General features: G+C 34.5%; 1 protein-coding gene and 1 long non-coding RNA gene across 5 annotated transcripts in view; one reads left to right on the top strand and one right to left on the bottom strand.

Moving 5' to 3' along the window:
• retn (retained) overlaps window positions 1–12302 on the top strand; it is a 182688-nt gene extending 170386 nt beyond the window's left edge. For 2 of the 4 annotated variants that reach the window (XM_087413151.1, XM_087413143.1), the window contains exons 5-9: window positions 3618–3801; window positions 5688–6001; window positions 9628–9895; window positions 9964–10169; window positions 10312–12302. In XM_087413151.1, coding sequence (XP_087269277.1) covers window positions 3618–3801; window positions 5688–6001; window positions 9628–9895; window positions 9964–10169; window positions 10312–10463 — 1124 coding nt within the window. In that variant the 3' untranslated portion in view covers window positions 10464–12302. The remainder of the gene's footprint in view (window positions 1–3617; window positions 3802–5687; window positions 6002–9627; window positions 9896–9963; window positions 10170–10311) is intronic. The other 2 variants (XM_011052844.2, XM_011052842.2) reach the window with 2 other exon arrangements.
• On the bottom strand, window positions 9364–9970 carry LOC147911096 (uncharacterized). The gene is made up of 2 exons (XR_015547392.1): window positions 9832–9970; window positions 9364–9741 (listed from the first exon to the last, which is right to left on the bottom strand). It is a non-coding gene; the product is annotated as an uncharacterized LOC147911096 (long non-coding RNA).
• Window positions 12303–14113: the final 1811 nt, after the last annotated feature.

The following is a 14113-nucleotide window of genomic DNA, read 5'->3' as shown; positions in this document are numbered from 1 at the left end:
AAATTTGAAAATCTTCTTCCAAGTCATTAGAGATGAGTCGTATCGATCCCTTGATTTTGTTTCCTTGATTAATCAAGAAATATGTTTTAATTTGTGACGCATTTGTAGAAAAGAAAAAGTCTTAAGATCTGGAATTAAAAATTACTCTTAACGGGAACAACCGAATTGCTGGGATAAATGACGTGCGATCTTACAGGGGTGTATTCCGGTTTATGTACGGTGGATTCCGGGGCCGTCACGCGAGATTCTGGGAAAAGCCGTTTCGCGCGTCTGAAACTCCCTTTGAACACGGGGAGACCGGTTCGCACATCGATAGGATGGGGTGAATGCGTGTGTTAATGAAGGCCTCCAACGTAACCAATTGTTATTAGATCGGTCACTCCCTCTCGACCCCGCCGCATCTATTCGCCCCTCGCAATAACCCATAAAATGAAACATTTTTGTTTCGTATATCAATTATCCCCACTACACCTTCGCGAGGGTATACTCGACAAATATGATACCAAGACGCGCCTTCGTTCGTTGGGATTTCTCAGTTCGGTTTCATCTTCTCTTCTCCTGAGAGAAACATTATTGAAACAGAACGATGGCGTCTGAATTTCCTAAGAAAATTATCTTAGTTTTATGGCTCATAATTTCACCATTTTGTCATTTGAATTAAACCAAGCTGTCGGCTCCTGTTCAACATTCGTCCAACGCTTTCGTTTAATTTATTGGGATATTACAGAAAATATACGACGGATCTCGTTGCTACGTTTGCGAGAAAACGAGGGTTGGAATGGTATCGACGATACGTGCTGTGCACGTGATTTTTATCGTAAGATCTGTCGCATGCTTTTTTCCGCGGGAAACTCGCGTAATGTACGCGAAGCGAATGGCAACTTTAACTCGTTGAAAGCAACACGCGATGGCCACTGTTACTTGGACGAGTCCGCGGTATGGCGCGACGGCGGCCGTTATAAAAATAACTGCTGATTGGACGCCCTACCAAGAAAAGTCGTAATCGCATCCTGAAACGTTCCCTTCCTCCCCCCCCCCCTTCTCTCTCTCTCTCTCTCTCTCTTCTCTCTTTGTCCGTTCCTCTTTCTTTCTCTTATTTCCCTTTTACTCTTTCTCTCCCTATCCTCTCCTTTCTCTCACTATTTTATCTTCCTGAGCATTCACTCCCGCTGTTTTGTATCGCCCCTCCCTTTCTCGTCAATCTCACGTCGAGGAATATTACATCGCGTAAGAAGGTTAAGCGTAACTTTGCAAATCCTTTCCTGCCTCTTTAAGAATTTAAAAAATTTGAAAATTCAATAATTTATAAAATATAAAGCAACGTAATTGTTTTTTGTTAATTTGATTCTTTTACCTTAATCGCTTATTGAGAAACTATTACACTACTTATTTGGTCTTATACATCATGATTCATATCGAGAGAAAGTTGCAGCATTGTATTGCGAGAAATTTCACGAAGCACTCTAGCGAGAGGAAGATGATCGGATACTCGGTGCATCGCTGCCGCCATCGATTGCATTTTCACCGAGGAGTCTCTCGCGCAATGCAAGGGACGAGAGGGAACCGAGTATCGGTCGCCATGTTGTGCAGCTTTTATCGCCGCACCCTACATAGGAACATTAAGCGCGGGTTGCCGGGTTGCGCGTATATCAACAATAATTGCAGGGCCAATAATAAACCCGAAGGGAGCACGCTCGATAGCCCGAAATTGCTGGTTCCCCTACCCCGAGCAGCGCGGTTTTATTGCCTCCTCTCGTCGGTCAGAAATGGCGGCAGCCCCGTTCATCGTCCTCGATGGCGGATAAACGATCCTGCGATACGGCGCCGCGCCGCGAAACGTGCGCTTCTCCTTCTCATTGTCCGTCTCATCTACGTCTGTGTTGCCTGCGTGTTCGTACAACGCGTTCCCGCGTACCGAGGCATCTCTTACAGAATCGTTCGCGAGCTCGTAAAGAGCCGCAAAAGCGCGGGCTCCGCACGCGCGATAGTCGCAAGTATTGCTCTTGTTAACGCCCTGTTAACTCGAACCTTTGGACAAACTCGTAAAATTCACCGGCCCCGTGGAAAACGGCGACCACCACGTGGCGAAGGGATCGAGAATTATCGACAATTTTCGAGCTTCGCACAGTTTTGTTGAGACGTAAAAATCAAGAGTATAAAAAAAAAATAGGAAATTAAATTGCGATACGCTTGATGATGCGCAAGGGTCTAATTTAAGGGTTTAATTTTAATTTATTGCTGAAACTGAAAATTATAGATTTTTCTTTATCTCTCCGCGAGATAAAAAAATGACACGCGCTTTTAACGTTTGTTCGGAGCGTTACAATGATTTTCAATCGTTCATTCGTTTCAGAAACGTCGCTCGGTGCATTTATGCGCGACTCTAAACCTCAGATTACGCCAACCCGAAAGGTCGTAAAGGTGCGTTTACGTTTACGTAGTTTAAGCGCACGATAGTCGCGGGCACTGCTTCTCTTGTTAACACTCCGTTAACTCGTGGTGGAGGCAACCTCGTAAAATTCGATGGCCTGGCTACCATAGTAGGCGGCGATAATACGCGTACACGAATTAACTAAAGAATTTCTTGGTATCTTTCTGAATGTCGCTTGACGAGGAATATCTCTCACATTATTACGTGCCATTGACTTCCACGTGTGGCGTCGTATAATTCCGAATGCGCAGCATCCTGGCGTTACATTCCACAATACGTGCGTCTTTCTTTAAAACGGCTCAATTAATTTTTAGTGCTGAACTAATAAGGCTAATTTATTTTATCAGACAAATATTATCGAAAGCAGAATTTGTTGTCAATTTTTGTTACAATTCGTAAATGTCATTTGCATTTTTATCGTGTGAGAGCTCATAAAAGAGCTGTTTGCGAGCACCAATCGATAACTTTTAATACAATTCGTTTCGATTACCTTATCGAATTTTCCACTTCGCGTTCATTTTGTACCTTTAATCGGTTATGCTTTCTCTCTTTCTCTCTTTATCCGTATCTGACGCGATACACCTTAAGAAAGATCGTAAAAGACTACGCCACTCGCGTGATTGTTGCGAATTCGTTATTGCTCTTGTTAACGCCCCACGCTGGATATCTCTGGACAAACCTCATAAAATCCAACGGTTTTACGCTAGTCGTGCTTTAAGATTATCGCAAAATCTGCCTTGACTGATCACGCAATGAATAAAGGATGGTTTACATCACCTACTGTCTGATTATATCAGTCGTTTATTGATTTTGCGAAATTCCGGTAATTAGGAAATCTCTTAAAAATCAGCGTGAAATTTCTGAATCTTTATCTTTATTAATCGAGCATATTTTACAGCAACGAATCGTATTTTATGATTTAATTATAAATACAATAATAAATATAATATAAATATAATAATAATATAAATATAATATAAATATAATAATAAATATGAATATGATATAATACGATACAATTTTATTTATTATTGAGAAAAATACGGAAAAATAAAACAGTGTAATTTTTATGCGTGCATTTAAATTTCACGCATATTGCGCAGATTGAAATCTTTTTTCTCAAAGTGAATGATAATATTTTGATATTAAATGCACGTATAAATGTAAAGTCATCTTTATTTTACAGGTACACCCATCAGCCGACTTCCCATCATGGCAAAATCCGTATTGGATCTCTATGAGCTTTACAAGTTAGTAGTATTACGAGGTGGACTGGTCGAGGTAATCAACAAGAAGCTGTGGCAGGAAATTATCAAGGGTCTTCGACTACCAGCAAGCATCACTTCTGCCGCGTTTACTTTGCGAACTCAGTAAGTAGATCGTGAAGTTTCTCATCCGGGACTCCGGTCTCGCCTATACAGACATAATGCTCAGGCCCTTCGTAATTCGCATACAATACGTCTTAGTCGACGAAGAGTCATCCGAGCGTGAAATCTGTAACAATGACTAAGAGTGTCGTGACTTTTACGCGCGTCGCCTCGTCAAGATCATCGTGTTCGATAAAGCTGTCCGTGTCGTACAAGATACGCGGTATGATAGCGGATCATACTATTCGCACATATTTGCATCGTTTAGTCATGTTGTCAGCAAACGTTTCTCCATTATTGTATTTCGCTAAATAAATATCTCTGTAATTAATCCACGAGTCCGAAGCTGCGTTAAAGTTCAAATCCCTGAAGATAACTTACGGTTATATACCGTCCAGGGATTGACTCTTAATTAATTCCGAGTATCTTTTATTTTTATTCAACATTCGACGACTAACAAGGATAAAATGATATTCGAGTTGAATTTTGGAACGCAACTCTGTACATTAGCCAGTGTAATTCGACGAATTTGAATTTCGCGATCGAGAAAGCGAGAGATGTGTGTACGGGCCTGCAAGCATGTTATTACGCGCTCACTGTCGACGAGGAGATAAAACAACGTAGGTGTCGAGTTAGAGGCGTGACATACAGGTGCATCGTCTTAGCCGACATGTCGTCTAAGACCAGTCTACGTCGGATCCCCCGCGCGATTCTTCACGAGCGGGACATCTCGCGGGGTGGGTTGTGACAACCTGGAAACCGTTGGCACGATATATATTCGTTTATATAATACCGGGCATATCCAGCGCGGCGACGAAGATTTATCTGCCGTTCGCGATGTCTCGTCTCCCCGCCGAGGGACGGGAGAGGACGAGACATCTCTAAATAGAGATTCGTCGGAGAGACGACGGCGCGAGGCATCCCGCTCATCCCGCGGTCGAACGCGCGACGGAGAAGAGAAGCTACGCGGGAATGGAAAAGAGAAGGACGCGAATATGCGCGGGTCAGGAGACGAGGGATGGAGGACGCCGACACATTATAAGTGCGGGCTAATATGAATTACACGGGCGCGATGCTAGGGGTGTGCTCGTACTGCTCGTGAAAATAACTCCGCGCAACGCGCTTTGTGCACGACGGAACGTCGGCGTCGCGTCGCGTCGCGTCGCGTCGCGTCGCGTCGCCTTGCGTCGCCTCGCCTCACCTCGTCGCGATGGCGCATCCATCATTCCGGCAACCGGCTATCTTTCCTCGACGATATGTATGCGAGATAGAGGAGAAAATACGAAAATACGGTCGGCCTCAACAAAATCTGTTCGCGACAGCATTCATCTGGCAAGAATCAGTGTCGATTAACTTGAATCGTGACGTCCAACTATCTTCCCGTCTTTCTAGTAACGCAAGCTAATTATGTTCATTCAACGTTTGGCACGTTTTTAAAAAAAAACCTTGAATGAAATTTATCTTAATGATATGATTTTGTTGCCTTTATTGTATAAAGTAGGGAAAGGATTCCGTTTTTTAAGACTATGTTTTGTATCTGTTAAATCCCTATGTTTGCGAATATTTCATGTTACAACTTTTACACGGAAAGAAGTAAAGATCTATGGTTATCTAAAAACTTAACTTATATAGATACAGATCTGAAAATAATTTCGTTGGGCCAAAATATTATTATTATGTAGAATGGTTAAGCGTGGTTAATGACAATGTTGTAGAAAGTTTTAACATTTTAGCAACTATTTTGAGCGTTCCACAATTATTTTGATCCAAACAAAATTATTTTCAATTCTGTATCTAGCTAGATTTTTTTTTCTAAGTATTTCAGCAAAATGTGTAGATTTTATTATCTTGTGAAAAGATATATATTTACTAAAGTAATTTATCAATAGGTATATGAAATATCTGTATCCATATGAGAAAGAGAAGGAGGGACTGTCGACTCAAGAACAACTCCAGACGGCGATCGAGACAAATCGTCGTGAGAGCCGCAGAAACAATTATACGACTTACGCTGACAATCAAGTACCGCGAAACCAGCACAACTCGCTGCCGCCAAATCCAATGCCATTGCCGCTCTCGATCGCCCAAATGGCGGTGGCTGCGAATGAATCGCAACATCATGTCGTAAATGGACATCCACACGGTTCGCAACATCATCCGCAACATCTTCCACCAAATCTGGCTAATCTTCCATCTAATCAGCGTAAGTGATTTTTGTTTTTTCGAAGACGAAAATTTTTCACACGAATTTTGTTGTATTAAAATTCGTGTGAAATTTCCATTTTCGTACATTACATATGTTTGACATTACTACACTGAAAGAAAAGATTGGCTGAATAAATTAGCTACAGCAGCCAATTTTTGATTATGTTAGTCTATTCGCAATGTCAATATAAGATTTCGATAGGCTGGTGCAACCAAAAATTGAGTGCTGCAACCAATTAATAAAAATGCTATTCTATATTTTACCATCTAATTTACTGCAGCAGCCAATCTTTTCTTTCATTGTACCATAGCGTAAAGTATTATAGTTAATAACTTCGGTTTTATCTATGATACTTTTTCAAATGAAAGGCAATTCGTAACACGCCCCATATCAGAAATAGAAATAGAAAAAGAGTACAGGAAAGAGCAAAAATGAGAGACTTCCCGACGGTAGGGAAGATATCAAGGGACAAGATAGAAAAAATGGTAGAAGGAAATGGGAGAAGGTAGAGTATACGGGTTTATTTTAAATCGGTAGGTAGTGCTTCGGGCCTCCTCGGAGATGATGATGCGAGAGCGAAGGAGGCATAATTGATTGTACGATCCTCCGGAAGACAGGCGTTAACGGATGGCTCTCGCTAACGAGCATTCCTATTTCCCTACCCTTTCCTTCTCTCTTTCCATCTCGTCGACAGCGATCTGAGTAACGTCGCGCTTCGATCGCACTCGCTGCTCTCCTTCGATCGTTTCCTTGTGCGACGCGATCGGATGTTCAGTGGATATATATCTTCATTATAGTAGCAATATTGCTACTTATCGCGGTATGAATAATCATATAGTATCGAATGAATACCCAGAGGTCAAAATATCGTGGTATTTTTAGCTGATCCATTCATCGCAAATATTGCATTTTAATATATCGCTCATTTGTATATAAAATTTATTAATATAATTTTCACGATATCGATAATCATTTGTTCGAACTTTGAGTTTGGCACGAAACACGATCAAGAATTAATTTTTTTAAATAAATAAATTCTCAACTATTTTATAATTTATACGGATGTTTGATAGAATTATGCGGATAAGCGTACCTTGATCGCTTTAATTTAACGTGATGAGCAGTCAGTTAAAGAAAAATTTGCTGTAAAATTCAGTTTTATAATATATGAGACTACACGAACATATCTCTGACATCAAAAAGAATACAGGTTCTCCTACTGTCATAACTGATCATCGAATCAATTTTGATCATAATTTCAAATGGAACGATGTGAGAATTTTGGACTGCGAATCTTCTTACAATAAGAGATTGGTATCTGAAATGATTCATATTAAAAGACAGAAACAAGGCCTTAATAGACAAAACGATACCGAATCTTTACCCGATACTTATTCACAGATCATCCAGTCTCTTTCTCCCTCTTGATTGCTTTCCCTTCCCCATCCTTCTCTTCTCTCCCTACTTTCTCTCCCTTCCACTTTATTCTTTCCTTCTTATTATTTTTTTCCCCCTTCCCTTTCTAGTTTTCCATTTCAACCTTCTTGTCTTTATATGTCGTACTTTATATCTTAGCTTCTTAGAGAGACGATCAATTTCGATTCCATTCGCATTGCCTAATCTATAATACATCATTTCGACACACACATAAGGTATTTATTGTGAATTTATTTGTTCTAAACTTATCATACATATGCAATGCATGTTGGCGATTTACTTTTTTCTTATGTGCTTGTCTTATAATATCAAAGATAATTTTTGCCTCTTTCTTTAAATTTGACTTATTATTTATGACTTATTTGTACTTTCCTTTTTACTGTTTGCGACTCGATTCGTACTTTTCTTATTGTTCTTATTATTTTTATTTTTATTTACTTCTACCGTCTAATTTATTATTACAATTTATACTTGCTAACAGAAACATGTTCGTCCTTATACACATATACGGTTCAGAGAAGCACATTTTTGTCAACTATAATCGTTTATTTGATTTCCTCTCAATTTGGAGCGAATTTTATAGTTAATTTGCGTCCGAATGCGAATTTTACTTGATCTCTTATGTTTTTTATCTACGTTATAACTCTATTGTTAATTACCGTTGTTAATTTACTTTGTCACACTAATTTATTTGTCACATTGAAAATGATCCAACTAGGATCGAAACGTTTGTTCACCTTCTGATTGTCAAATTATATTTTACGTTTTTAATTTATGACATAGTTTTATTTCAAGAAAACTTTTTTAACTACTCATACAGTTTGTCAATTTATGTTTTAGGCTCGTAGCCCTTTTTACTTTTACTTATTTATAATATATGCTCTCTAAATCTGAATCAGTGAATAATCACTGATATCAATGCCAAATATGCCACTGATAATCAGTGAATTAAATGTGAGATCCTTAACCTAGCTAATCTTTATTATATGATATAATTAATCTTGTTTTAGTGCTTAAATTCAATGAATATAGTATTGGAAAATTAAAATTAACGTGCAAATATCAGTATTTTAGTTATATAATGTTCAAATATTTTTCCTTTTTTTAGTTGAATTTTACTGATTATTAGTATGCCACTGGGTAATTAGTGACTATTCACTATTCACTGATTTAGATTTAGAGAGAGTATATATATATATATATGTTTCAGAATAACAGAATAATGAAATCAAAGCCTGATAATCCAATGACATTCCAGATGATTAAGAAATTCATCTATATCAGTTTAATGAATTGTTGTAATGTTTGCATTGCAATCGAACATCATTTCTTTTATGCATAACTGTTATTTTGAATTTTACTTTAAAAGCTAATTAATTTGAATTTCATTTATTTTTAAAGTAATTTGTAGAATTCAGAGGTTGATGAAACTTTTATAGTGACTCATTCACTGTCTTTCACACGAATGGTTCGAAATTAAGATGCATTGATTGACAACATTAAAAAGAAAACTAACAAACTTTTAAATTAAGAGACAGGAAACAATTGCCGATCGATCGCCTCATAAAATTTGAAATTATTTTAGTTATTTGTTTTATTTATTTTTAGCCGCATGATTCTGAACAGTACTTTAATTTTATATTTTCTGAACTCTGGCAAACAGAATAAAAACTTCTATATTCATTTATTATATTTTCCATCTTAAACTAATTATCATTTTCTATTAAGTTACAAATTATTTTAACATTATTCTGTAAATAAGTAAAGCATATAGAGACTCGCGAAGAGAATAATCATTAAATGATATGAGTTTTATTCATATTATACATCCATGTTTGGAATTATTAAAAACATTTAAGGAAATTATCTCCGAATATCTATCCTTCTTAACCCTTAATACACACAATAATTTACACATGTCGTTTATATCCTGGATTAATTTTTATTACTTTTACAAATATACAAAAAATATTAAGTGATTTTTACATAAACTTTAACATTTTTAGAAAGTATTCATAAAGTTGTGTATTTTAAAAAATAGAGAAAGGATAGAGATCATATTATTTAGCTAGATGTTCTTAGTATTTCAAAGAAAAAAAATACGCAGGACACAAATGATCAAATCATACATATTAAGAGTTAGTTTATTAATATCATATCACACTTCTAATATCGAGTATGTATAGTTTCAGACTATATGCTGAGGATATTGAGAGACAGAAACACAATGTCCAACAATCCGATGATTCAAGGTAACACATCGACACCGCCACCAGCAGCAATGGCAGAAGGATTTAAATCTGGAATGCATTTATGGAATATGTACAGTCCAGGTAATAATAATATGTATCCAGCGGCCCAACCTTTTTCTCCATCATCGTCTCACTCACCATTAGCACCGGCAAATAGTCCTGAACAGAGGGAAGCCTTAGATCTCGCAAATTCTGGGAACAGGTAAAGATCGAATTTAATATTGGCGAGAAAAAGATTAGTTTAGTTTAGGCAAAAGAAAATTCGATTAGATCATCGGATGCGATTTCTTTTCCAATCCCTAGTAGATCCGTCAGTTCACCAGCATTTGGAGGAGAGATGAAGAGAAATCAAGAGGCTGGCGAACTTTCATCTCCAACGTCCTCCAAAAGAATGTTCTTATCCGATGTGGAAGGAAATAACATAGGACATAACATGATGCATTCCTTGCGTATTAGACAAAGGATTAGCACTCGGGGTAAGTCTAGAGATAGAGGTTTAGATTCTCAAATTATTGATATATGATATAATTTTCGTTTAAAAAGATTAAATCGGTATACATTATTCGCAAATAAAAAAAACTATATACTATTATTACAATAATTTCTTTTCCTTTTTAGATCCTACAAAAAGAGAACTAGAAATTAGTGTACAGCTTGATAATACTTTGTATGAAGGTGTCCTGGGTGTTACACAGGAAGGCAATAGTAATAATGGCAGTACCTCGTCGAGTCCCGATAATGGAAAACGGACACAAAATAATGACTCATGAACATTTGAAAGATACATGATTTCATACGAAACAAATTAGCCTCGGAGAGTCTAATTAATAATTTTGTTCTTCAGACAAGACATTCAGGTAACAGACATTTTAGTAAATAGGAAATAAAATAAAGAAATTAAAGAAAAATCTTCCAATATTTACATATTACAAAATTTTTAATTGTATTTTTTAATGTCTCTTTTTAAAGTTTTTATATGAAAAGTTTATTTAAAAATTAACAATCTTTTTCGAATATGATGAAAAATACAGCTGCGTTTTAATTGAAATCAATTTTCCGTTTGCTTACACGATATCGTAAACTTGCCTATCATTTCGAATTTATCTGAATGTCTATTATGTCTATTTGAATATCTCGAATATGTTTGGAAAACAAAATTATTGCACTCGGAACTTAATAGTCCCGAATAGTTCCATATAGTATATATAATAGCTTCGCTAATCAACTTTTCCACATAGGAATTTACAAAATAAAAACGAACGAATACGCCATAATTAGGTGTAAATAATTAACAAACGCGAATTGACCTAACTGAATTGCATATACTCCAATTTTTACTATAGATAAAAATTTATAAATCATTTGTAGGGAATTTAGATATTTTTATTGGTATTGAGATATCAGTGATCTTTTTTACCAAAGTGAGATTTGTTTATAAATTAATTAAGAGATATAATGTGATATTAGATACAGAATATTAAATGTAACAATTATGAATGTATGTTTGTAAATGCTTAGAGATTTTGTGACTAACACGTATGTACAGGATGCATTAATAGTGTTTTGTGCGCTCACATTTAATAGCCAAATATCACTATAATGTAACATCTTTATCGTTCATATAATTTATCGTTTAATTATGAGCTCCAAATATGGTTGTTATTATTATTAGATTACTTAATAATAATTTAATTACTTCATACATGCAAATACAAAAAATTGGTGAGTTGTATATCATAAAGTGTTTTCTTAGATGTAAACGTATCGGACACTATTAATGTATTCACTTGTACTTTCAGACGTATTTTGACGTATTTTATAATAGATTTCTATTATCGGAGTATGTGCAATCGGAGTATGAATACATATCATACTATACGTGTTTATTTTGTGTATAAACTGTACAAAAATTTTTGATGCAAATTTTTGATATAACTTTAAAAAAAGTTCGTCAAATTTAGTAACAATTATAATAATTGTTGACAATGAATTAAACATTGTCATCTTGAAATACAGTATAAATATTAAATGTTTGTAAATATCGTTTTTTTTGCTTTTATGCGTCTATATATTTTTTCTATCACTGTTATTTTAAATGCGTTAGTGTTTATATTTTTTCTTATAAATGAAAAAACTAATGGCAAATAGCATAAACATTTTTAATCCTGTATTACAGTTGTATCCGAATTAAATGATTCTGAAAGCAAGAAACATTTCCTTGTTTATTTTATGATAAATTTCACGTTTGTAGATATTGAGGATTAAAAATATTTGCTGTGCCATCTGTCGTATTCTCTTCATTAGAAAAATGCGGAGATTGATTTGTAAAACATGTATATGTATTCATTTTTATATTAATTTAGGTTATTTTATGCTTATATTTTAAGAACATTATTATAAATCAAACTTTTTTAAACGATATATTCTTGAAGTAAATGTATTTCATAAGCTTTTTTGTTAGAAATGACTGGGTTACTGATAGAAAATACTGTGTGTACATACAATAGATGAATTTCTTTTTTTTTTTTGTATTATCTACTTATATATTTTAAAATTAATATTATCACACAAAAGTTTAAGAAACTTTCTTAAGAAATGTATCCTCTAAATTTCTCTTTCACATACATGTTATATCCCGGGTAGCAAGATGTCTATTTAAGTCGTTAAGTAGTCATTTTTATGATGAATGTGGCGTTTAAAATGAAGTCTAAATATCGTAAAAATGACATGAATTTGTCACGGGTACATAATGTCATAAGCCAAATATACGTTATTTTTTTCATGTTATTAACGGTAGCACGGTGTCGTCCATTTGGTATCATTAATTTTATTCTTCTGACGAATCTATATGGTTCCTAAAACGAAATGAAAATTACAAAAATAAATAAATTTGCTAAATGTTGAAGTTATAAATATTCTAGCAAATTTAATTACTTTTGTAATTTCTCATTTTAAGAACCATGTGATGTCATAAACTGACATCAAAATATATCATTATTTTCGTGTTATTAACGGAATAAATGTGTGACGTTATTAATTGATCACTAATAATGTTACTAGTACGTGGACAATTGGCATTTATTCGTCTTTACAGTGTCATTAAGTATGATCATAAATAAATAACGTCATTAATTGGTCAAAAAGATAACATCATTATTACATCTTAAATAGATCATAGATGTCAGTAATTTAAAATGACTAACTATCGACGTCAAAATAACATGACACCTTGCTGCCTGGGATTTTTTAAAGAGTAATTAATTGAAAGCAAATGTCATGACCATCGAACTTCAAGTATATGGTCAAACGATTGAATATTGAAATTGATTCAGCAATCATGTATATAGAAGAATGAATGTAAATGATTTTTGATTATATATGTGCAAGAGATATGTGCAAGAGGTAATTCCTTTTACTATTTAATTTAGATATAAAGGACACTCGTCGCCGTTTCGATTTTGGCGCGTAGAGAAATTTCAAAAATTGAATATATTGAAATGATGTTTGATAATTATTTGAAAAATTTAAATAATTATTTGAAATGATGTTTGATAATTATTTGAAATTGATGTTTGATAAATATTTGAAAATTGCGAAATGAATGAATTGCGTATTTCGTAATATTTTAAATGAATCGTATGTATTATAAATCAAACATACAACATTCGTTTATACTCCATTAGATATTTACTTATTGTGAATCTCTCTCTTTTTCTCTCTATTTCTCTTTCTCTCTCTCTCTCTCTCTCTCTTTCTCTCTCTGAATATATTAAGTATAATGCATTTTCAAAATTATTAGGATAAAATTATTAGTTATATTAAAAATAGTTATAAAGGTCATCTAATTCATCATAAAGATAGCGCACCGAGAGAAATACAATTCAATGATAGAAATATGTGAATTCTGTCTACATATTTGGCATTATTCGATGCATAACGTTTGTATATGTACGTGCTAGAATATCTTATAAAAAATAATTCCCACAAGATTTATATAATACATGTTAAATACAAATAAAAGATTCTTAGTCATGGTCATTGCAGTATGTATTTAGCAAACGTATTATAAATTGAAACAATGGTAAAATAATAGCGAGAATTTATCGCAAGGCTGTTAAAGAACCAAGATGCGAAGATATTATCAAATCGTACAATTTTTCAGAGAATAGAAACTCTGAGAGATTCCTAGGTTCTCTCTATATATATATATATTATAATGTATATATAAAGTTTTACCAAAAAAGACTGTATAGTTTTAAACTTACACTTTAGAATTTTAAGTCGCGAAATTATAAGTAGTGTTTTAGTAATTTTAAGTTACAGTTATTATTGTATTACATGATATTTTTGTTTATTCTATTAAGTCATAGGATTTTTTTGTAGCTTGTTATAGGAAGCAGTTTGCTTTTAGTATTTTTCA

The sequence above is a fragment of the Acromyrmex echinatior genome, chromosome 1 (assembly GCF_024713525.1).
Source record: "Acromyrmex echinatior isolate Ae372 chromosome 1, ASM2471352v2, whole genome shotgun sequence".
In the NCBI taxonomy this organism is placed as follows: Eukaryota; Metazoa; Arthropoda; class Insecta; order Hymenoptera; family Formicidae; genus Acromyrmex; species Acromyrmex echinatior.
Note: the sequence above shows the minus strand (reverse complement) of the source record. Positions and strands in the feature narration are given on the sequence as shown.